This window comes from Rutidosis leptorrhynchoides, chromosome 5 (genome assembly GCF_046630445.1).
Source record: "Rutidosis leptorrhynchoides isolate AG116_Rl617_1_P2 chromosome 5, CSIRO_AGI_Rlap_v1, whole genome shotgun sequence".
NCBI classification, from domain to species: Eukaryota; Viridiplantae; Streptophyta; class Magnoliopsida; order Asterales; family Asteraceae; genus Rutidosis; species Rutidosis leptorrhynchoides.
In genome coordinates, this window is record NC_092337.1 from 430,227,530 (window position 1) to 430,255,481 (window position 27,952).

Below are 27,952 nucleotides of genomic sequence, written 5' to 3' on the forward strand. Positions count from 1 at the left end.
TAAATAAAAAGCTCGTTTAAGCTCGCTAACTCGTTCGAGCTCGAGATATGAAGCTACAGCTTAGGCTCATTTACTAAACTAGCTTCAAAATATGTTCAAGCTCGGGCTCGAGCTCGAGCTCGTTTAAGCTCGGCTCGAATCGAATTTTTAACTAGTCGAGCTCGAGTAGCTCGCAAGTAGTTCGGCTCATTTAGAGCCCTACAGCCAAGTAACGCACAACCATATCTAGAAAATATGAGTTTGATCCGTGCAACGAATTACAGGAAAATTGTTCTTTTATCTATTCATTTAAATTTAATATTTAGCATTTATTTTCGTTCTGAATTTTCGCAATTTTGCCTTTTGGACTGTGGATGAGTATTAGACTATAAAATAGGTTAGTTGACACAAGTCCGATTGCGAGTTTAGATCCGTGTTTATTTAGGTTTTCAGGGTTTCATTTAATTTAACCATTATAAATACAAAATATAAATAGTCGATGAATTAATACAATAATCTCACAGGAAGGGTCTAAAAAAGTGTTAGTAATATTTTTGAAAGGAAACAATATTTTGATATATTATTGTTTATAATTATAATTATGAAATTATGAAAAATAAAACAAACTGTAGTTAGTTATTCGATACTAAATTCAATACATTCTCTCGGTTACACACACAATACATGATCATCAATAGCTTAACCAAAGAAATGTACGTAAAAATGACGGAAAATAGTAAACCTACTAACAACATCCATGTCACAAGAATGCAATGAACAAACTTCTAATTTTTGAAACTTTTTTATATGTTAGTACTAATTAAAAAAATAAGTATAGTGATCATGTAAGATAAATAGGGTTTATTGCTAGATCATTAAAATGTATTCATGGATCAACAGAATACAAATAAGTATATCACGAAGTACATCATGATTATAGAATTCAAAGAAGACAAAATAAAATAATAAAAAGAAAACTTGATCTTGCATTGCGATTCATATCCGGGATTTGTGGTGTCTAGCTATTGTTTGGGTGATTCATTGTATGAGTTTAGTTGTGATTTGCGGTGTTGATTATCGTATCTAGTTCTAACTTTTTCATGGTTGATTTCGGAATTTCTTCTTAGTCGGTTTTAGGTTGTGTTTGGTGATTTGAGAGATTCGATTGTTGTATTTGTGATTTGTTTGTTCAATGTAATTGGTTTGTAACAATGTTTAGTTTAATTGAGATGCCAATTAGATCTTGAAGTATAAATCAATTGTTACACATTAAATCTTCGAATCTAATTTAAATTGAATTCAGTATCATTTAGGGGAAAAAAGAAGAAGCAAAACCTTAAAAGTTTCACATATGGAACACAATTGTTTATACTTTAGAGATAGGTATATAGATAAATGGTAACACTGAAATTTAAATGAATCTTAAAGGCCCACTTTGAAAGATAGATGTGAATGGGCTTTAAAAGCCCTATATGGATAACCTCTATGTAGATATTGAGCAATTTTAAAGAGGGAAATTGGTCAAATGTCCTTAATTTCCAATTCCTAATGTTTTTAGCATTGTCATTGAATTTTCAAAATTGTAAATATGTCATTTAAACCCACACACCACACACAATATGTGAATTTCCGTGTGTGATGCTTGTTTCTATGACTTTTAGGGGTGGTCAGTATTTGGTTTGAAACCGTGGAACCCGAAAATCAAACCGAAACCAAACCGGAAAAAAACCAAACCGAATTTGAAAAATGATTTTCGGATCGAGCCAAACCGAAACCGAATTTGAATTCGGTTTTCGGTTCGGTTTTCAGTTTTGAAAATTCTGAATTCGGTTTAACCGAAAACCGAATTCAAAACCGAATTCAAAATTTTTTTATATTTAATTTGTATATTTATGTCTTAATGTCATGATAATTTGGGATCCAATCAATAAAACATATTCTCACCCATATGACGATTTGGTAACTCAAATTATAATTATGTTACTCAAATTATAATGTTCTTCTTCTTAATAATAGAAGCTGTAAAAGTCATAATTAAGCTATAAATATTAATGAATCATCGAATTCTTGATAATTTAATAGTACGTCATTGTTTTAGGATATAAATAACTAAGACATCGGTAACGCCACAATTAAACTACCATCATTCTTAGTTTTTTCATAATATTCGGTTTTAACCGAAAACCGAACCGAATCCGAATTCAAATTTGGTTTTCGGTTCGGTTCGGTTTTAACTTTGAATTCGGTTTTCGGTTCGATTTTCGGTTTTGCCCAAAAAAAATTCAAAACCGAATACACCGAACCGAATAAACCGAACAAACCGAAAATCGAACCGATGAAAACCCCTAATGACTTTATCAGGTACAACATGCACCACACGGACCAACAAGCACCGGATGTAGTGATTGGTGCGTGGTACGAGGTGCTTATAAGTATGAACATAGCCGGTAAATGAACCATCGACCTAGGAAACACACACTACGCACAGACCATCACGCACACGATCATATGGCATATCTGTAATATCGAAAATTCGGGGACATATTGTGAAACACTTTGAGAATTATGGACATTTCGACCAATTTCCCTTTTAAAGAACTTTGAAAACCATTTAAACCTGGATTGAATTTTTATGGGGAAAAAACTTACAAGTAATAAGTGAACGTGACAAAGGTCTACATATCCAAATCTCAATCTCAATTGAGAAAAACCATGAATAATCCCAAATTACATGAATAATCCCAAATTAAATACAAAATTCACAAAACAAAACTTGAAAAAAATACCTTCAAAAGACTTTTAGCAGCAAATATCCGAAGGCGCAACTAGAGTCTCTACATACTCAATCCCATGAACCGTTGTAAAATCTACCACACTTGCATAAGTTTTGAGAAACTTATACGAACACTTTGATGTGTCGTAATCAAAAAAACGGTTTAAACTATCCACCATAAGAACTCTTCCATCATCCATAATATTTAGAACACGAAACTCGTAAAGATCATTAACAAATCCCATACGTAACGTGAAACTTGAAATGTCCCGTTCATATTGATTATAAACGTTCCATATTAATTGATTTCGTTGCGAGGTTTTGACCTCTATATGAGACGTTTTTCAAAGACTACATTCATTTTTAAAACAACCATAACCTTTATTTTATCAATAAAGGTTTCAAAAGCATTACGTAGATTATCAAATAATGATAATCTAAAATATACTGTTTACACACGACCATTACATAATGGTTTACAATAGAAATATATTACATCGACATATGTTTCTTGAATGCAGTTTTTACATAATATCATACAAACATGGACTCCAAATCTTGTCCTTATTTTAGTATGCAACAGCGGAAGCTCTTAATATTCACCTGAGAATAAACATGCTTTAAACGTCAACAAAAATGTTGGTGAGTTATAGGTTTAACCTATATATATCAAATCATAACAATAGACCACAAGATTTCATATTTCAATATACATCCCATACATAGAGATAAAAATCATTCATATGGTGAACACCTGGTAACCGACATTAACAAGATGCATATATAAGAATATCCCCATCATTCCGGGACACCCTTCGGATATGATATAAATTTCGAAGTACTAAAGTATCCGGTACTTTGGATGGGGTTTGTTAGGCCCAATAGATCTATCTTTAGGATTCGCGTCAATTAGGGTGTCTGTTCCCTAATTCTTAGATTACCAGACTTAATAAAAATGGGCATATTCGATTTCGATAATTCAACCATAGAATGTAGTTTCACGTACTTGTGTCTATTTTGTAAATCATTTATAAAACCTGCATGTATTCTCATCCCAAAAATATTAGATTTTAAAAGTGGGACTATAACTCACTTTCACAGATTTTTACTTCGTCGGGAAGTAAGACTTGGCCACTGGTCGATTCACGAACCTATAACAAATATGTACATATATATCAAAGTATATTCAAAATATATTTACAACACTTTTAATACATTTTGATGTTTTAAGTTTATTAAGTCAGCTGTCCTCGTTAGTAACCTACAACTAGTTGTCCAACGTTAGATGTACATAAAAAAATTGATATATATTATCTTGAATCAATCCACGACTCAGTGTATACACGTCTCAGGCTAGATCAAAACTCAAAGTATATATATTTTTGGAATCAACCTCAACCCTGTATAGCTAACTCCCACATTACTGCATATAGAGTGTCTATGGTTGTTCCAAATAATATATACACATGGGTCGATATGATATTTCAAAACATTTGCATACGTGTCTATGGTATCCCAAGATTACATAATATATTAGAATATATATATAATACAATATAAGTTAGCTAGGATATGATTAATATAGATTTGTTACCAATTTTCACGTTGCTACAACAAGAAAAATTATCCAATCTTGTTTTACCCATACCTTCTTCATTTTAAATCCGTTTTGAGTGAATCAAATTGCTATGGTTTCATATTGAACTCTATTTTATGAATCTAAACAGAAAAAGTATAGGTTTATAGTCAGAAATATAAGTTACAAGTCGTTTTTGTAAAGGTAGTCATTTCAGTCGAAAGAACGACGTCTAGATGACCATTTTAGAAAACATACTTCCACTTTGAGTTTAACCATGATTTTTGGATATAGTTTCATGTTCATAATAAAAATCATTTTCCCAGAAGAACAACTTTTAAATCAAAGTTTATCATAGTTTTTAATTAACTAACCCAAAACAGCCCGCGGTGTTACTACGACGGCCTATGTCCAGTTTTACTGTGTTTTTCGTGTTTCCAGGTTTTAAATCATTAAGTTAGCATATAATATAGATATATAACATGTGTTTAGTTGATTTTAAAAGTCAATTTAGAAGGATTAACTTTTGTTTGCGAACAAGTTTAGAATTAACTAAACTATATTCTAGTGATTACAAGTTTAAACCTTCGAATAAGATAGCTTTATATGTATGAATCGAATGATGTTATGAACATCATTACTACCTCAAGTTTTCTGGATAAAGCTATTGGAAATGAGAAAAATGGATCTATCTTCAAAGGATCCTTGGATGGCTTGAAAGTTCTTGAAGCAGAATCATGACACGAGAACTAGTTCAAGTAAGATTTTCACTCGAAATAAGATTGTTATAGTTATAGAAATTGAATCAAAGTTTGAATATGAGTATTACCTTGTATTAGAAAGATATCTTACTGTAAATAATAAAGATTTCTCGAGGTTGGATGATCACTCTACAAGATTGGAAGAAAGCTAACAAACTTGGAAGTATTCTTGATTTTATGAAACTAGAACTTACAGAATTTATGAAGAACACTTAGAACTTGAAGATAGAACTTGAGAGAGATTAATTAGATGAAGAAAATTGAAGAATGAAAGTTTTTGAAGGTGTTTTTGGTCGTTGGTATATGGATTAGATATAAAGGATGTGTAATTTTGTTTACATGTTAATAAGTCATGAATGATTACTCATATTTTTGTAATTTTATGAGATATTTCATGCTAGTTGCCAAATGATGGTTCCCACATGTGTTAGGTGACTCACATGGGCTGCTAAGAGCTGATCATTGGAGTGTATATACCAATAGTACATACATCTAAAAGCTGTGTATTGTACGAGTACAAATACGGGTGCATACGAGTAGAATTGTTGATGAAACTGAACGAGGATGTAATTGTAAGCATTTTTGTTAAGTAGAAGTATTTTGATAAGTGTCTTGAAGTCTTTCAAAAGTGTATGAATACATATTAAAACACTACATGTATATACATTTTAACTGAGTCGTTAAGTCATCGTTAGTCGTTACATGTAAGTGTTGTTTTGAAACCTTTAGGTTAACGATCTTGTTAAATGTTGTTAACCCATTGTTTATTAAATCAAATGAGATGTTAAATTATTATATTATCATTATATCATTATGTATTAATATATCTTAATATGATATATATATACATTAAATGTCGTTACAACGATAATCGTTACATATATGTCTCGTTTCAAAATCATTAAGTTAGTAGTCTTGTTTTTACATATGTAGTTCATTGTTAATATACTTAATGATATGTTTACTTATCATAATATTATGTTAACTATATATATATCCATATATATGTCATCATATAGTTTTTACAAGTTTTAACGTTCGTGAATCGCCGGTTAACTTGGGTGGTCAATTGTCTATATGAAACCTATTTCAATTAATCAAGTCTTAACAAGTTTAATTGCTTAACATGTTGGAAACATTTAATCATGTAAATATCAATTTCATTTAATATATAAAAATATGTAAAAGTTCGGGTCACTACAGTACCTACCCGTTAAATAAATTTCGTCCCGAAATTTTAAGTTGTTGAAAGTGTTGACGAATCTTCTAGAAATAGATGCGGGTATTTCTTCTTCATCTGATCTTCACGCTCCCAGGTGAACTCGGGTCCTCTACGAGCATTCCATCGAACCTTAACTATCGGTATCTTGTTTTGTTTAAGTCTCTTAACCTCACGATCCATTATTTCGACGGGTTCTTCAATGAATTGAAGTTTTTTCATTGATTTGGATTTCGTCCAACGGAATAGTGAGATCTTCTTTAGTAAAACATTTCTTCAAATTCGAGACGTGGAAAGTATTATGTACATTCGCAAGTTGTTGAGGTAACTCAAGTCGGTAAGCTACTGGTCCGACACGATCAATAATCTTGAATGGTCCAATATACCTTGGATTTAATTTCCCCCATTTACCAAATCGAACAACACCTTTCCAAAATGCAACCTTAAGCATGACCATTTCTCCAATTTCAAATTCTATGTCTTTTCTTTTAATGTCGGCGTAGCTCTTTTGTTGAATTTGGATGATCTTCTCAGTAGTTTCTTGTATTATCTCCGGACCCGTAATCTGTCTATCCCCCACTTCACTCCAACAAATCGGAGACCTGCACTTTCTACCATAAAGTGCTTCAAACGGCACCATCTCAATGCTTGAATGATAGCTGTTGTTGTAGGAAAATTCTGCTAACGGTAGATGTCGATCCCAACTGTTTCCAAAATCAATAACACATGCTCGTAGTGTGACGACCCGGGAATTTTATACCAAATTTAAACTAAGTCTTTATATAATCTCGACACGATAAGCAAAGTCTGTAAGGTTGAGTCTTAAAACTTGTGAATTATTTTTATTAATTCAATTTGACCTTCGACCACTCCCGACGATTCACAAATCTATAAACGTAAATAGAAATGTACATATAATTAACTACATATATAAATAATCATATATTGTAAAATAAATATAACAGATAACTAATAAGTGGTTTATTTATTATGGAAGATAAATTAAAATAACTAAAATCTGTTACTAAATGATTTCGAACATAAATAGTCAATGATTAATAATGTATTAATTGTATAATGTTATACTTTGAGTGTAAATTGCTTTGATGTATATAATTAATACATATATCAAAGTATTGAATCTGGATACGTAAAACATAATTATATATAGTAATTTGAATATATATATATATATATATATATATATATATATATATATATATATATATATATATATATATATATATATATATATATATATATATATATATATATATATATATATATATATATATATATATATATATATATATGATACATAAACATGATAATTATTGTTAGTACTAATATTAAGATTTGTATATTTTTTTTTTCTAAAATAAAATATATATAAGATCTAAGTTGCAATATTAATGTTATTAATATTATTATAACTAGTATTATTATTAATTGTATCATTAATAAGATTATTATTATCATTAATTAAATTTATTAAAATCTGCATTATTGTTAATATTAATATTATTATTGTCTATTATTAGTAGACTTTATTAATAATTCTATTCTATTATTAATAATATTACGCATAAATATATTTGTAATTACCATATTATGAATTATTTACAAATAAACAGAATTATATATATAGGTTTATATGAATATGTATATATATACAAAATACAACTGTATATATATTATAAATGTTTAAACATATATATAGATATATATATAAATAACTAATGTAAATAAATATGTGTAATTGTTATATCAAAATCAATTTGTTATATGTTACTGTCCAACTGTGCTGCTCGTGACCCTTTGTCATTAAACAATCAGTTAAATTCTATTATTGGAACGTCCACATGAGGATTTATCAACTCTACAAGTCAACAACGGAAAGTAGTGGGAATTGGGAGCATATCATATTTTTTTTTGTTCATCTGTACACGTAATTTTTTTTTCCTCTTAATTCAATTTCGCACCAAATAGAAAAATCCTTAAATGCTGTTTCGTTAGGAATCTCTTACTCAATATGGCTGCAAAATATCACGTTCCAATTTCTAATATCAAGCACGAATTTTCGAAGTCAAATTTTTTAAAACAAAAGTCAACAGTTCTTGTGAATTCAAATTCGTGATTTTGATGGTGTTTCAATTGTAATTGTTGACCAACGAGTATTTGTTGGATGATATGGAGCAAGTTTCATATAGGAATCATAGTGTAAGAGTGTTTAGATTTTCGATTTATAATTTTTTTTTTTTTTACTGCAGCGACGAGCAGCTGCTTGTTTATATATATATTTTTTTTATTTTTTCTTCTTTTCAATCCCATTTAACCCAGATAAAAGTTCCTACGATAGTTAATAAATTCTAAAACTAATTGTTACTTGGGATTGAAATTTGGTTGAATGGATACAAGCTTGAGGAAGAAGAAGATGATAAGTATGAGGATACATAATTCGGTTTATATAAATTTGGGGAGAAATTAAAACAGAAAAATCAAAGCAGTTCAATGGTATGGGAGAGTGTCGAGGTAGCATGTGGTCTCGAGTTCGAGACTAGGGGAGGGCTGTTTTTTTTTTGGAACCCTTTTGATATGAGGTAGTTTCATGTACTTTTATTTATTATTATTATTATTATTATTATTATTAATATTAGTAATTAGTAATGTTATTATCATGTATTAATATTAGTATTGATTGTTAGTACGATTATTGATAAATATTAGGAATGTTATAATTAGTATTACTATTACTATTATCAAGTATTAATATTTAGTATTATTACTATTATTAGTATTATGATGAAGACAATAAAAGTTACTATTATTTTTTATTAATGTTCGTATTAGTATCATTTTAGAAATTTTATCATCATTAATAAATAAAGAATCATTATTTAGTTTACCTTTAGTAATAAGATTGTTACAATTATTATTATTAAGTATTAATAACAAAATGTATTATATTCATAGTCTTTATTATTAAATTATTAAAAACTATTGATATTATCATTATCATGAGTTTTATTATTAAAAACGATCATTAATAACATTATTAACAGAATTTTAGATAATATTAGCATTTCATTGATATTAGTATTATCATTCGCATTATTCCAAATATTATCACTAACAATACTAAAAGAAAAGTTTTAACAAACCAATGATAGATATATATATATATATATATATATATATATACATACAAATAAATTTAATATATATATATATATATAATATAACAAAAATTAATATTTTATATGTGAAAATATATATTATTAATATAACAAGAATATAACTAATAAAATTATATATATGTGTTCGAGTACAAGGATATGTATTAATATATACACAAATGATATAGGTTCGTGAATCCGAGGCCAACCCTGCATTGTTCAATATAGTCATATGTATTTTTACTACAAAATACATTAGGTGAGTTTCATTTGCTCCCCTTTTACTCTTTACATTTTTGGGGCTGAGAATATATGCAAATGTTTTATTAACTGTTTTACAATAATTATATGCGTGAGTTTCATTTGCCCCTTTTACTCTTTATGTTTTTGGGCTGAGAATACATGCAAATGCTTTATTAACTGTTTTACAATATTTATATGCGTGAGTTTCATTTGCCTTTTTACCCTTTATATTTTTGGGCTGAGAATACATGCGCTACTTTTATAACTGTTTTACGAAATAGACACGAGTAAATCAAAACTACATTATATGGTTGAATTATCGAAATCGAATATGCCCCTTTTTATTAAGTCTGGTAATCTAAGAATTAGGGAACAGACACCCTAATTGACGCGAACTCTAAAGATAGATCTATCGGGCCCAACAAGCCCCATCCAAAGTACCGGATGCTTTAGTACTTCGAAATTATATCATGTCCGAAGGAGGATCCCGGAATGATGGAGATATTCTTATATGCATATTGTGAATGTCGGTTACCAGGTGTTCAATCCATATGAATGATATTTTGTCTCTATGCATGGGACGTATGTTTATGAGAAATGGAAATATGAAATCTTGTGGTCTATTATATTATTGAAAATGATTATTTATGTTAAACTAATGAACTCACCAACCTTTTGGTTGACACTTGAAAGCATGTTTATTCTCAGGTATAAAAGAAACATTCCGCTGTGCATTTGCTCATTTTAAAGACAGTACTTGGAGTCGATCATCGCAATGGAACCAGTTGTTGGTGACTTCGTCCAGATGGATTAGGACGGGTCCTTTCAGTTGGTATCAGAGCGGTGGTCTTAGTGAACCGGGTCTGCATTAGTGTGTCTAACTGATAAGTCGTTAGGATGCATTAGTGAGTCTGGACTTCGACCGTGTCTGCATGTCAAAAGTTTTGCTTATCACTTCGTGTCAAAAATTACCTGCTTATCATTCTTAGAGAATCACTTGCTTATCATTCTTAGTCTAGACACGTTTTACTGCATTGATTGCATGATTAGTGTATGGACAAAATTCATATCTTAGCATATCTGCTAATTCATATCTTAGCGTATATGTTATTATAAACTTTGCCTGACATTTTCTGTAGATTCCTCCGTAACTTATGGGATTTTAGTATTATATATGCATATGTAAATTATGTATTGCAGGGTACTAATCTACATCCTATAATATATTCCTTATCGAAAATCCTCCATCTGATTGTACAAGATGAATCCCTCAACCATTTCGAGTCCCTCAAATTTCGATAGCTATTCCGTTAGTTATTCCGACAGCTATTCCGACATGGATATTCACCTAAGCTCCGAAAACGATGTCACCAGAATGATTTAATCAATCAGCCATCTCCAATTCATCTGATGCATTCGTAGTCGACTTAATTAATGGAAACGCGCAGGAGGCAATCCCTTCCACCAACCGGATTCACCTCTTGACAATGAACCTGAAGCTTTTACTGGCGAACCTGTTCGAGACACCATTTTCAGTCTCATTTCCAGGGTAACTCGATAAGATCATATTCTATCCACAATTCTGAACCTTATTCATCCGCTCGTTCTGACCGACAATCATCCTGGAGTAACAAGTCAACGAACTTCGCGCTTGAATAATAAATTCGAAGAATATGGTGCAAAATGTACCAGCTTCAGCAACATCACCAGCACCAATAGTACAATCAATAACAGCACCAGTACCATCAACAATCCATGCTTCAATATCATCATATGTACTTTGAGTATGATCTTCGTTCTACGTATCGTTCTACCTCATTTATCTTCGTTCGACATGGCGAATATGTAATCTCTAAAGTTTTAGAGATTATTTATTCTAGTTCTAACCGAAAAGCAAATGAGTTTAATATCATATTAACTCATTAAATCCATGAATACATCTGAAGAAAATATATATGTATATATGTTTTCATAAAGATTGTAATTAAAAATTCTCTTGTACAAACTGTTAATGGTGAAAATATTTTAACGGGTAGGTAATACCCGAGGACTATTTAAATTTCACATTAATAAGTTACATTGTACGTTTTTCGAATCTGCTTCAACAGCCATATACTATCCTACTTATATCCACCGATATACAAATCAGTTCACCCCAGAATAACCATATTCATCCAATTTCATATTTCGATTTATCAAAAATCAAGTGGCATAATGAAGGAAACATTTGACAAAATAAAATTTGTTAGAAACAAACAAATTAACTATGAGAAATTTTGTTAAGAATCTACGCTAACTGTTCCTAGCTAATTCTTCCTAGCTAACTGATTACATTTTATTTATCGCAATTTAATTATCGCAATTTACATTCTCGCAATTTTATTTATCGTCATTTAATTTTTGTTATTTACTTTACGCACTTTATTTATCGTCATTTAAATTTTTGTTATTTATTTTTACACACTCTAAATATCGAGACATGTATCCAAGGTTTTGACATATCATATCGACACATCTATATATATTATTTGGAATCACCATAGACACTCTATATGCAGTAATGATCGAGTTCTCTATACAGGGTTGAGGTTGATTCTCAAATAATATATATACTTTGAGTTGTGATCGAGTCTGAGACGTATACGGGTCACGATACGTAATAATTAATTCGAATATTATATATTAAACTATATATGAATTATTGAATTGCTAACTGTGGACTATCAACTGTGGACTACCAACATTGGACAATTAAAATGAATTAAAATATTGACTATAACATATGAAACTAAACAATTCTTCAAGTTTGCCACTTGATTTCATCTTAAACCTCATTTGTATCTTGACGATTACAATCTGCGTTCAAACCTTTCATGATTCTTGAAAACACCTCAATCGATAGGATGAACGAGCCGCACTTCATCTACAGAAGAAAAGATTGATGCATATAGATATGCACTTACAATCACTCGAAACCTGAGTAAACGTTTAAAACGTAGCTATGCTAATTTCTTAGTGTTATTATTACCCAAAATAACTTTGCAATCCCTTTCCAAATTAGCAAATTTTGTCACGGCTCCAGCAAGTTAACTTTGACTTTTCATTCGAAACAACTTTATTATAACCTTGATTTATATGTGTACTCTTTTATTGTTACCGGGAAATCTTTTGTATTCCATCTTATTACCAGCAGACGTACCAACAACCTCGTTACTCCTTGGTTTAAATCTCTTTGACAAATCATTATATTTATTCATTGAAACCCTATCATATACTCATCCATATCTTGTAACGAGAACTGCCATACCAATTACCAGGAATCAGCAATCAGTACTTTGAAAACTCACATCATATCTACATCAACAATTATATGTATGACATTTATCTTTTAGAATTATGATCTCTCATTCTGAAATTCTGAAAAGCACTCAGTCACAAATCGGTACTATGAATGTTGAAAAAAGTTGAATGAAACAGCAGAAACCATAGACAACTGTAAACGACCTTAATCATCAAAAGTTTGATGATAAAGATTAGTATGTTGGAAAAGCTCAGAAAAGTTGGAACTGGAAAACGGATTGAGCTAACCACGAAGAAGACCAAGGACAAATACAAGGACCATACCATATATTCAAAGAATCCAGGTAATTCTGGATCCGATGAAACCTTCAACGAATATCTTGCTCCGTACTCATGTTAAAATCTTGCGGAAAATCTTCCTCATCAACCATCGAACTTAGAAATTCCAAAATATCATCATAAATATCTTCGATATTTCTGAAGATATTTTCATAATTATTCTTATCTGAAATCATTAATCTCTTCGTGCTATCAGTGTTACATCATATAGAAACTGTTAGGTTCTATATTCTGTAAACTTTCGTGCTTAAAATATGAATGTTAATGAAGTAATGTTGGAAATTGATGCATGAGTTAGTATAATATAATGACACTTGATCAACGTGATTATATTATATTAAGTCATGTTGAGTTTCTAATGGAACGTGATGATTCACAGATCTTAACGTCATCATGTGCCATGTTACATAACTCTTTTATTCTACTTAACTTCTGAACATATCAAGAAAATGTATTCTTGATGGTTCTATCTTCTGTAATGTTGATAAATTTGAAAATCAAATCGTGCTATCACGTTCCACCCTGCTTAGAACATTATAATCATTCGAAACTCTATATCTACGAATTCTGGACCATTATTCGCTTGACTTGGAGTTGGGAAGAGAAAACAAGAGCATGGAGCTCCGGAAAATAAAGGAAAATAGAAAGTCGATCATAAACACAGGAATTACAAACCGTGCATATCAATGTTTATCGCAACATAAAGACACGGGAGAATTAAAAACATTATAACCCCAAGGGCGAAGTAGAAGAAAACAAATTCCTCCGGTGGTAGTTGGAAAAGGAGAATAACTGTTGCGATAATAAGGATAAGGACAAGGATTAAAACTGGATGAAGCATATTTACTGATGATTTGAAAGTATGAATTAAAATATAGAAATTGGAAGTGGTGGGAAGTAATAGAACGGAAGAAGTTCATTTATAGTGGAGATACCAGACGAAGCAATCAAGACAGATGATCATAGCATTTAATTGTAGAGATCTTATTTTCCATAAATCCCGAAGAATCAAATCTTTTAGATTCCGAAGATTTCCTTTTAAATCCCATGAATTCCGGAATTCAAACAAGACAACGTCAAAAGTTAAGACGCGCCTTATTTTCTAAATTCAAACCTGACTACGTCAAAAGTTAAAAGCAAATCTTTGTTTCTCATTTCATTCTTTTGTGAATAGCTTCATTCGTACTCTTCAAATAATTGAATTATTTTAATCCATATTACTCAAAAATGATAAAACTCAATTTATCAACTCATATTCGTCATGAAAAACATTTTTTTTATTGTTAGCCATGATTACCTCACTCAAATTTCGGGACGAAATTTCTTTAACGGGTAGGTACTGTGACGACCCGGGAATTTTATACCAAATTTAAACTAAGTCTTTATATAATCTCGACACGATAAGCAAAGTCTGTAAGGTTGAGTCTTAAAACTTGTGAATTATTTTTATTAATTCAATTTGACCTTCGACTACTCCCGACGATTCACAAATCTATAAACGTAAATAGAAATGTACATATAATTAACTACATATATAAATAATCATATATTGTAAAATAAATATAACAGATAACTAATAAGTGGTTTATTTATTATGGAAGATAAATTAAAATAACTAAAATCTGTTACTAAATGATTTCGAACATAAATAGTCAACGATTAATAATGTATTAATTGTATAATGTTATACTTTGAGTGTAAATTGCTTTGATGTATATAATTAATACATATATCAAAGTATTGAATCTGGATACGTAAAACATAATTATATATAGTAATTTGAATATATATATATATATATATATATATATATATATATATATATATATATATATATATATATATATATATATATATATATGATACATAAACATGATAATTATTGTTAGTACTAATATTAAGATTTGTATATTTTTTTTTTCTAAAATAAAATATATATAAGATCTAAGTTGCAATATTAATGTTATTAATATTATTATAACTAGTATTATTATTAATTGTATCATTAATAAGATTATTATTATCATTAATTAAATTTATTAAAATCTGCATTATTGTTAATATTAATATTATTATTGTCTATTATTAGTAGACTTTATTAATAATTCTATTCTATTATTAATAATATTACGCATAAATATATTTGTAATTACCATATTATGAATTATTTACAAATAAACAGAATTATATATATAGGTTTATATGAATATGTATATATATACAAAATACAACTGTATATATATTATAAATGTTTAAACATATATATAGATATATATATAAATAACTAATGTAAATAAATATGTGTAATTGTTATATCAAAATCAATTTGTTATATGTTACTGTCCAACTGTGCTGCTCGTGACCCTTTGTCATCAAACAATCAGTTAAATTCTATTATTGGAACGTCCACATGAGGATTTATCAACTCTACAAGTCAACAACGGAAAGTAGTGGGAATTGGGAGCATATCATATTTTTTTTTTTGTTCATCTGTACACGTAATTTTTTTTTCCTCTTAATTCAATTTCGCACCAAATAGAAAAATCCTTAAATGCTGTTTCGTTAGGAATCTCTTACTCAATATGGCTGCAAAATATCACGTTCCAATTTCTAATATCAAGCACGAATTTTCGAAGTCAAATTTTTTAAAACAAAAGTCAACAGTTCTTGTGAATTCAAATTCGTGATTTTGATGGTGTTTCAATTGTAATTGTTGACCAACGAGTATTTGTTGGATGATATGGAGCAAGTTTCATATAGGAATCATAGTGTAAGAGTGTTTAGATTTTCGATTTATAATTTTTTTTTTTTTTACTGCAGCGACGAGCAGCTGCTTGTTTATATATATATTTTTTTTATTTTTTCTTCTTTTCAATCCCATTTAACCCAGATAAAAGTTCCTACGATAGTTAATAAATTCTAAAACTAATTGTTACTTGGGATTGAAATTTGGTTGAATGGATACAAGCTTGAGGAAGAAGAAGATGATAAGTATGAGGATACATAATTCGGTTTATATAAATTTGGGGAGAAATTAAAACAGAAAAATCAAAGCAGTTCAATGGTATGGGAGAGTGTCGAGGTAGCATGTGGTCTCGAGTTCGAGACTAGGGGAGGGCTTTTTTTTTTTGGAACCCTTTTGATATGAGGTAGTTTCATGTACTTTTATTTATTATTATTATTATTATTATTATTAATATTAGTAATTAGTAATGTTATTATCATGTATTAATATTAGTATTGATTGTTAGTACGATTATTGATAAATATTAGGAATGTTATAATTAGTATTACTATTATCAAGTATTAATATTTAGTATTATTACTATTATTAGTATTATGATGAAGACAATAAAAGTTACTATTATTTTTTATTAATGTTCGTATTAGTATCATTTTAGAAATTTTATCATCATTAATAAATAAAGAATCATTATTTAGTTTACCTTTAGTAATAAGATTGTTACAATTATTATTATTAAGTATTAATAACAAAATGTATTATATTCATAGTCTTTATTATTAAATTATTAAAAACTATTGATATTATCATTATCATGAGTTTTATTATTAAAAACGATCATTAATAACATTATTAACAGAATTTTAGATAATATTAGCATTTCATTGATATTAGTATTATCATTCGCATTATTCCAAATATTATCACTAACAATACTAAAAGAAAAGTTTTAACAAACCAATGATAGATATATATATATATATATATATACATACAAATAAATTTAATATATATATATATATATATAATATAACAAAAATTAATATTTTATATGTGAAAATATATATTATTAATATAACAAGAATATAACTAATAAAATTATATATATGTGTTCGAGTACAAGGATATGTATTAATATATACACAAATGATATAGGTTCGTGAATCCGAGGCCAACCCTGCATTGTTCAATATAGTCATATGTATTTTTACTACAAAATACATTAGGTGAGTTTCATTTGCTCCCCTTTTACTCTTTACATTTTTGGGGCTGAGAATATATGCAAATGTTTTATTAACTGTTTTACAATAATTATATACGTGAGTTTCATTTGCCCCTTTTACTCTTTATGTTTTTGGGCTGAGAATACATGCAAATGCTTTATTAACTGTTTTACAATATTTATATGCGTGAGTTTCATTTGCCTTTTTACCCTTTATATTTTTGGGCTGAGAATACATGCGCTACTTTTATAACTGTTTTACGAAATAGACACGAGTAAATCAAAACTACATTATATGGTTGAATTATCGAAATCGAATATGCCCCTTTTTATTAAGTCTGGTAATCTAAGAATTAGGGAACAGACACCCTAATTGACGCGAACTCTAAAGATAGATCTATCGGGCCCAACAAGCCCCATCCAAAGTACCGGATGCTTTAGTACTTCGAAATTATATCATGTCCGAAGGAGGATCCCGGAATGATGGAGATATTCTTATATGCATATTGTGAATGTCGGTTACCAGGTGTTCAATCCATATGAATGATATTTTGTCTCTATGCATGGGACGTATGTTTATGAGAAATGGAAATATGAAATCTTGTGGTCTATTATATTATTGAAAATGATTATTTATGTTAAACTAATGAACTCACCAACCTTTTGGTTGACACTTGAAAGCATGTTTATTCTCAGGTATAAAAGAAACATTCCGCTGTGCATTTGCTCATTTTAAAGACAGTACTTGGAGTCGATCATCGCAATGGAACCAGTTGTTGGTGACTTCGTCCAGATGGATTAGGACGGGTCCTTTCACGTAGCATGTCTTCAAGCATTTGTATCGTCCTTTCGCTCTGCCCATCAGTTTGTGGATGATAGGCAGTACTCATGTCTAGATGAGTTCCTAATGCTTGCTGTAATGTCTGCCAGAATCTTGAAATAAATCTGCCATCCCTATCAGAGATAATAGAGATTGGTATTCCATGTCTAGAGACGACTTCCTTCAAATACAGTCGTGCTAACTTCTCCATCTTGTCATCTTCTCTTATTGGCAGGAAGTGTGCTGATTTGGTGAGACGACCAACTATTACCCAAATAGTATCAAAACCACTTGCAGTCCTTGGCAATTTAGTGATGAAATCCATGGTAATGTTTTCCCATTTCCATTCTGGGATTTCAGGTTGTTGTAGTAGACCTGATGGTTTCTGATGTTCAGCTTTGACCTTAGAACACGCCAAACATTCTCCTACATATTTAGCAATATCGGCTTTCATACCTGGCCACCAAAAATGTTTCTTAAGATCCTTGTACATCTTCCCCGTTCCAGGATGTATTGAGTATCTGGTTTTATGAGCTTCTCTAAGTACCATTTCTCTCATATCTCCAAATTTTGGTACCCAAATTCTTTCAGCCCTATACCGGGTTCCGTCTTCCCGAATATTAAGATGCTTCTCCGATCCTTTGGGTATTTCATACTTTAAATTTCCCTCTTTTAAAACTCCTTGTTGCGCCTCCTTTATTTGAGTAGTAAGGTTAGTGTGAATCATTATATTCATAGATTTTACTTGAATGGGTTCTCTGTCCTTTCTGCTCAAGGCGTCGGCTACCACATTTGCCTTCCCCGGGTGGTAATGAATCTCAAAGTCATAATCATTCAACAATTCAATCCACCTACGCTGCCTCATATTCAGTTGTTTCTGATTAAATATGTGTTGAAGACTTTTGTGGTCGGTATATATAATACTTTTGACCCCATATAAGTAGTGCCTCCAAGTCTTTAATGCAAACACAACCGCACCTAATTCCAAATCATGAGTCGTATAATTTTGCTCGTGAATCTTCAATTGTCTAGACGCATAAGCAATCACCTTCGTCCGTTGCATTAATACACAACCGAGACCTTGCTTTGATGCGTCACAATAAATCACAAAATCATCATTCCCTTCAGGCAATGACAATATAGGTGCCATAGTTAGCTTTTTCTTCAATAATTAAAACGCCTTCTCTTGTTCATCCTTCCATTCAAATTTCTTCCCTTTATACGTTAATGCAGTCAAGGGTTTTGCTATTTTGGAGAAATCTTGGATGAATCTTCTGTAGTAACCAGCCAATCCTAAAAATTGACGTATATGCTTCGGAGTTTTTGGGGTTTCCCACTTTTCAACGGTTTCGATCTTTGCCGGGTCCACCTGGATACTTTCTTTGTTCACTATGTGACCGAGGAGTTGAACTCCTTCCAACCAAAATGCACACTTTGAAAACTTAGCGTACAGTTTTTCTTTCCTAAATACTTCTAGCACTTTTCTCAAATGTTCTTCGTGCTCTTGATCATTCTTTGAGTAAATAAGCATGTCATCAATGAAAACAATGACAAACTTGTCAAGATATGGCCTACACACTCGGTTCATAAGGTCCATGAACACAGCTGGTGCGTTAGTCAATCCAAACGGCATAACCATAAACTTGTAATGACCATAACACGTCCTAAAAGCAGTTTTTGGAATATCATCCTCCTTTACTAGCATTTGATGATATCCAGAACGTAAATCGATCTTCGAATAAACCGACGAGCCTTGTAGTTGATCAAATAAGTCGTCAATTCTCGGCAGTGGATAACGGTTTTTGATGGTAAGTTTGTTCAACTCTCTGTAGTCAATACACAACCTAAATGTACCATCCTTCTTCTTGACAAACAAAACAGGAGCTCCCCATAGTGATGTGCTTGGTCGAATGAAACCACGTTCTAATAGTTCTTGCAGTTGGCTTTGCAGTTCTTTCATCTCGCTGGGTGCGAGTCTATAAGGAGCACGAGCTATTGGTGCAGCTCCTGGTACAAGATCTATTTGAAATTCAACAGATCGATGTGGAGGTAGTCCCGGTAATTCTTTCGGAAATACATCGGGAAATTCTTTTGCGACGGGAACATCATTGATGCTCTTTTCTTCAGTTTGTACTTTCTCGACGTGTGCTAGAATAGCATAGCAACCTTTTCTTATTAGTTTTTGTGCCTTCAAATTACTAATAAGATGTAGCTTCGTGTTGCCCTTTTCTCCGTACACCATTAAGGGTTCTCCTTCTTCTCGTACAATGCAAATTGCATTTTTATAACATACGATCTCTGCTTTCACCTTCTTCAGCCAGTCCATGCCAACTATTACATCAAAACTCCCTAACTCTACGGGTATCAAATCAATCTTAAATATTTCGCTACCCAGTTTAATTTCTCGATTCCGGCATATATAATCTGCTGAAATTAATTTACCGTTTGCTAATTCGAGTAAAAATTTACTATCCAATGGCATCAATGGACAACTTAATTTAGCACAAAAATCTCTACTCATATAGCTTCTATTCGCACCCGAATCAAATAAAACGTAAGCAGATTTATTGTCAATAAGAAACGTATCCGTAACAAGCTCCGGGTCTTCCTGTGCCTCTGCCGCATTAATATTGAAAACTCTTCCACGGCCTTGTCCATTCGTGTTCTCCTGGTTCGGGAAATTTCTAATAATGTGGCCCGGTTTTCCACATTTATAACAAACTACATTGGCATAACTTGCTCCGACACTACTTGCTCTGCCATTACTCGTTTCGACACTATTTGTTCCTTTCGTTCTGTTAACCCCTGGTCCGTAGACCTCACACTTCGCCGCGCTATGACCATTTCTTTTACACTTGTTGTAAAATTTGGTGCAGAACCCCTAGTGATACTTTTCACACCTTTGGCATAGCTGCTTCTGATTGTTGTTGTTATTGCGGTTGTTATTGTTGTTGGGATGATTGTTGTAGTTGATGTTGTTGTTGTTGTTGTTGTTGGGCCGTTTGTTGTAGTTGCGATTGATGTTGCGATTGTTGGGATAGTTGTTGCGATTATTGTTGTAATTGCTGTTGTTGTTGTATTGGTGATTCTTATCACCGTTTTCCTTCCACTTTCTTTTGACTTGTTTCACATTGGCCTCTTCAGCCGCCTGTTCTTTAATTCTTTCCTCAATCTGGTTCACTAGTTTGTGAGCCATTTTACATGCCTGTTGTATGGAGGCGGGCTCGTGTGAACTTATATCTTCTTGGATTCTTTTCGGTAATCCTTTTACAAACGCGTCGATCTTCTCTTCCTCATCATCGAACGCTCTCGGACACAATAGGTACAATTCTGTGAATCGTCTTTCGTACGTGGTAATATCAAATCCTTGGGTTCGTAACCCTCTAAGTTCTGTCTTGAGCTTATTGACCTCGGTTCTGGGACGGTACTTCTCGTTCATCAAGTGCTTGAATGCTGACCACGGTAGTGCGTAAGCATCATCTTGTCCCACTTGCTCTAGATAGGTATTCCACCATGTTAACGCAGTACCTGTGAAGGTATGCGTAGCGTACTTCACTTTGTCCTCTTCAGTACACTTACTTATGGAAAACACCGATTCGACCTTCTCGGTCCACCGTTTCAATCCGATCGGTCCTTCGGTTCCATCAAATTCCAAAGGTTTGCAGGCAGTGAATTCTTTGTAGGTGCATCCTACACGATTTCTTGCGCCGTTAGCTGCATTACTAGATTCGGAGTTATTGTTGGTATGTAGCGCAGCCTGTACTGCGGCTATGTTTGAAGCAAGAAAGGCACAAAATTCCTCTTCGCTCATATTCAAGGTGTGTCGAGTAGTCGGTGCCATTTCCTTCAAAATAGTCAAATGAAACGAGTTAATCATATAGAATATCAAGAGTAGTCAATAGTATTTCGTAGCGTAATATGAACTTATTTATAAAAGCTCTTTCTTCATATTAGAGTTTTATACTCTTTAATTCGGGTAGTACCTACCCGTTAAGTTCATACTTAGTAGCTAACATACCATTTCAACTACTACAATTCTATATGAAAAACTAATCACAAAAAAAAAAAAAATATATCATATTCAAACCTTTATACAATAGCTTGCAAACTTACAATACCGCTTTTTTTTACATATAGCATGAAATATAGCACATAAAACTTTGATACAAAGTAGTTGCGAAGATAATTCTAGTTAATAAATAAGGCGTTCAGCAAAGGCAATAAAGACACGTAATTCATACGTCCAGAAACAAGTCATGCATTCTGGTTTTACTAATACCACTTCCCATCCTTGGTTTTGTGGAACATAACCGTTGTGACCGATAGTAAGACAATGTGTTGTAACATCGTCAAAAGGATGAAGGTTGCGTAATGACCAACAGTCTCGTAATAACCTAAAAACCTCATTTCTTACCCCAATTACCGACTCCGTCACTTGTGGGAACGTTTTGTTTAATAGTTGTAGCCCGATGTTCTTGTTCTCACTTTGGTGAGAAGCGAACAATACTAACCCGTAAGCATAACATGCTTTTTTATGTTGCATGTTAGCCGCTTTTTCTAAATCACGAAGTCCTATATTCGGATATATTGAGTCAAAATAATTTCTTAACTCGTTGCGTAAAATAGCATTTGGGTTCCCCGCAATATATGCGTCAAAGTAAACACATCGTAACTTATGGATTTCCCATGTGATATCCCCCATCTTTTTAACGAAAGCTTTTTATAAATCAAGGCATTCTTGGAACGTTCTTCGAATGTCTTACAAACTGATCTCGCCTTAAATAGTTGTGCCGAGGAATTCTGACCGACTCTAGACAAGATTTCATCAATCATGTCTCCGGGTAGGTCTCTTAAAATATTGGATTGTCTATCCATTTGGTGTTTTTATACTGTAAAATAGACAAGAGTTAGATTCATAAAAAAATACTTATTAATACAAGCAATTTTTACATATATCATAAAGCATAAGCACACTATATTACATATATTACACCACACAAATACAACTATCTTATTTCGACTCGCTCGTTTCTTCTTATTCGGTTTTGGTTCGTTTTGCCAAGTTTCTAGGGATATATGATGTTCCCCTAATACGAGTCGTCGTTTTTCACATTGGTTTAGAAAAACCTGGTGGTTTAGAGGTTCCCGGGTTATTGTCACAACTTAAGAAATACGGGTGTTGACGATACATATAAAGTTCATCGTGTTTGGAATCAAATTTCTCTATTTTTATGCCATTTCCCTTATTGTTCTCTTTTGCCTTATTAAATTGTGTTGGGGTAATTTCTATAACATCATCGGAATCCTTGTCGGGATTCGATTCATCGGAGAATTTGTAATCCTTCCAATACTTTACTTCCTTGGCGGAAACACCATTGACCATAATTAACTTTGGTCGGTTGGTTGAGGATTTTCTTCTACTTAACCATTTTATTATTTCCCCCACTGGTTCTATTTCTTCTTCCGGTTCCGATTCTTCTTCCGGTTCCGACTCTTCTTCCAGTTCCTCTTCGGGAACTTGTGAATCAGTCCACGAATCATTCCAATTTACATTTGACTCTTCATTATTATTAGGTGAGTCAATGGGACTTGTTCTAGAGGTAGACATCTATCACATAATATCAAACAAATTAAGAGATTAATATATCACATAATATTCACATGTTAAAAATATATAGTTTCCAACAAAATTTGTTAAGCAATCATTTTTCAAGTAAACACGGTCGAAGCCCAGACTCACTAATGCATCCTAACAAACTCGATAAGACACACTAATGCAAAATTCTGGTTCTCTAAGACCAACGCTCGGATACCAACTGAAATGTCCCGTTCATACTGATTATAAACGTTCCATATTAATTGATTTCGTTGCGAGGTTTTGACCTCTATATGAGACATTTTTCAAAGACTGCATTCATTTTTAAAACAACCATAACCTTTATTTTATCAATAAAGGTTTCAAAAGCATTACGTAGATTATCAAATAATGATAATCTAAAATATACTGTTTACACACACCATTACATAATGGTTTACAATAGAAATATATTACATCGACATATGTTTCTTGAATGCAGTTTTTACATAATATCATACAAACATGGACTCCAAATCTTGTCCTTATTTTAGTATGCAACAACGGAAGCTCTTAATATTCACCTGAGAATAAACATGCTTTAAAAGTCAACAAAAATGTTGGTGAGTTATAGGTTTAACCTATATATATCAAATCGTAACAATAGACCACAAGATTTCATATTTCAATATACATCCCATACATAGAGATAAAAATCATTCATATGGTGAACACCTGGTAACCGACATTAACAAGATGCATATATAAGAATATCCCCATCATTCCGGGACACCCTTCGGATATGATATAAATTTCGAAGTACTAAAGCATCCGGTACTTTGGATGGGGTTTGTTAGGCCCAATAGATCTATCTTTAGGATTCGCGTCAATTAGGGTGTCTATTCCCTAATTCTTAGATTACCAGACTTAATAAAAAGGGGCATATTCGATTTCGATAATTCAACCATAGAATGTAGTTTCACGTAGTTGTGTCTATTTTGTAAATCATTTATAAAACCTGCATGTATTCTCATCCCAAAATTATTAGATTTTAAAAGTAAGACTATAACTCACTTTCACAGATTTTTACTTCGTCGGGAAGTAAGACTTGGCCACTGGTCGATTCACGAACCTATAACAAATATGTACATATATATCAAAGTATATTCAAAATATATTTACAACACTTTTAATACATTTTGATGTTTCAACCCTGTATAGCTAACTCTCACATTACTGCATATAGAGTGTCTATGGTTGTTCCAAATAATATATACACATGGGTCGATATGATATGTTAAAACATTTGCATACGTGTCTATGGTATCCCAAGATTACATAATATATTAGAATATATGTATAATATAATATAAGTTAGCTAGGATATGATTAATATAGATTTGTTACCAATTTTCACGTTGCTACAACAAGAAAAATTATCTAATCTTGTTTTAGCCATACCTTCTTCATTTTAAATCCCTTTTGAGTGAATCAAATTGCTATGGTTTCATATTGAACTCTATTTTATGAATCTAAACAGAAAAATTATAGGTTTATAGTAGGAAATATAAGTTACAAGTCGTTTTTGTAAAGGTAGTCATTTCAGTTGAAAGAACGACGTCTAGATGACCATTTTAGAAAACATACTTCCACTTTGAGTTTAACCATGATTTTTGGATATAGTTTCATGTTCATAAGAAAAATCATTTTCCCAGAAGAACAACTTTTAAATCAAAGTTTATCATAGTTTTTAATTAACTAACCCAAAACAGCCCGCGGTGTTACTAAGACGGCGTATGTCCGGTTTTACAGTGTTCTTCGTGTTTTCAGGTTTTAAATCATTAAGTTAGCATATCATATAGATATAGAACATGTGTTTAGTTGATTTTAAAAGTCAAGTTAGAAGGATTAACTTTTGTTTGCGAACAAGTTTAGAATTAACTAAACTATATTCTAGTGATTACAAGTTTAAACCTTCGAATAAGATAGCTTTATATGTATGAATCGAATGATGTTATGAACATCATTAATACCTCAAGTTTTCTGGATAAAGCTACTGGAAATGAGAAAAATGGATCTATCTTCAAAGGATCCTTGGATGGCTTGAAAGTTCTTGAAGCAGAATCATGACACGAGAACAAGTTCAAGTAACATTTCCACTCGAAATAAGATTGTTATAGTTATAGAAATTGAATCAAAGTTTGAATATGAGTATTACCTTGTATTAGAAAGATATCTTACTGTAAATAATAAAGATTTCTTGAGGTTGGATGATCACTCTACAAGATTGAAAGTAAGCTAGCAAACTTGGAAGTATTCTTGATTTTATGAAACTAGAACTTGTAGAATTTATGAAGAACACTTAGAACTTGAAGATAGAACTTGAGAGAGATTAATTAGATGAAGAAAATTGAAGAATGAAAGTTTTTGAAGGTGTTTTTGGTCGTTGGTATATGGATTAGATATAAAGGATGTGTAATTTTGTTTACATGTAAATAAGTCATGAATGATTACTCATATTTTTGTAATTTTATGAGATATTTCATGCTAGTTGCCAAATGATGGTTCCCACATGTGTTAGGTGACTCACATGGACTGCTAAGAGCTGATCATTGAAGTGTATATACCAATAGTACATACATCTAAAAGCTGTGTATTGTACGAGTACGAATACGGGTGCATACGAGTAGAATTGTTGATGAAACTGAACGAGGATGTAATTGTAAACATTTTTGTTAAGTAGAAGTATTTTGATAAGTGTCTTGAAGTCTTTCAAAAGTGTATGAATACATATTAAAACACTACATGTATATACATTTTAACTGAGTCGTTAAGTCATCGTTAGTCGTTACATGTAAGTGTTGTTTTGAAACCTTTAGGTTAACGATCTTGTTAAATGTTGTTAACCCATTGTTTATTAAATCAAATGAGATGTTAAATTATTACATTATGATATCATGATGTATTAATATATCTTAATATGATATATATACATTAAATGTCGTTACAACGATAATCGTTACATATATGTCTCGTTTCAAAATCATTAAGTTAGTAGTCTTGTTTTTACATATGTAGTTCATTGTTAATATACTTAATGATATGTTTACTTATCATAATATCATGTTAACTATATATATATATCCATATATATGTCATCATATAGTTTTTACAAGTTTTAACGTTCGTGAATCGCCGGTCAACTTGGGTGGTCAATTGTCTATATGAAACCTATTTCAATTAATCAAGTCTTAACAAGTTTGATTGCTTAGCATGTTGGAAACATTTAATCATGTAAATATCAATTTCATTTAATATATAAAAACATGGAAAAGTTCGGGTCACTACAAAACTAATCTGTTTCGACCATAAATTTTCATCGCCTTTCATCACCCATATATCGTACCCACTTTCAACAAGGTTGCTAGTATCAGTGATCATACAAAGGCGTCCATGAAACGTACCTAAGCGAGTTTCCGTAAAACAATTTGGATTAGGTAATTCTACCTCTGAAATTACCATCTCCTTAACATTAAGTGCCATTATCTTCCTACGATAAGAACCAATCCAATACAAATATCCATTCGCGAACGTAACTACATCATCAAACTCGTATTTACTATATCGTGTGGCTACTTTCGACGTGGTCCATGAACTCGTTTTAAAATCAAAAACATCACATGTGTTCAAATAGTAATCATAATTACAAGAGTTAGATGCTCTAAACCGAATCATCTTCAAATCACGATCCATTATCGTTGTACCATACGCAAATCCATACACAAAAGACGAGCCATCATAATCATCTTCATCTGCAATATTATTAGCATCAGGGAGTATCTTGGATGTACACGTAAGCGGATTATATAGGATCGTACGCAACATTCTTTTAGTATTAGTATTAGAATTATCATTATCACTATAATCCAGTTGGATGTAGATGAAAATTCCACTGAATGTTCCGACTATTTTTTGAGTGGGACAACGACTATTGTGGCCCGTAACGAAGATCTTTCTTTGTGATCTTGAATTAATCATCGAAAAACAGAGATCTGAAATCATGTGATTCCAACGGGGTGATACACATCTGGATCGTGATAAAGGTTTACTAGGAAGTTTAGCAAGTATGTATCGAAGAATGTCATCGGGCATACGAGCATCATCCATCAATCTGTTTTGAGCAACTAATTTGGATAAATGGTTTAGTAAGACGAACGTGATGAATT

General features: G+C 31.5%; 1 protein-coding gene across 1 annotated transcript; it reads right to left on the bottom strand.

The window, feature by feature from the left end:
* Positions 1-95: 95 nt before the first annotated feature.
* Positions 96-27,893, bottom strand: LOC139850055 (F-box protein At5g49610-like). The gene is made up of 2 exons (XM_071839650.1): positions 27,094-27,893; positions 96-198 (listed from the first exon to the last, which is right to left on the bottom strand). The coding sequence occupies exons 1-2, from the start codon at positions 27,891-27,893 to the stop codon at positions 96-98; spliced, it is 903 nt and encodes a 300-aa protein (XP_071695751.1).
* Positions 27,894-27,952: the final 59 nt, after the last annotated feature.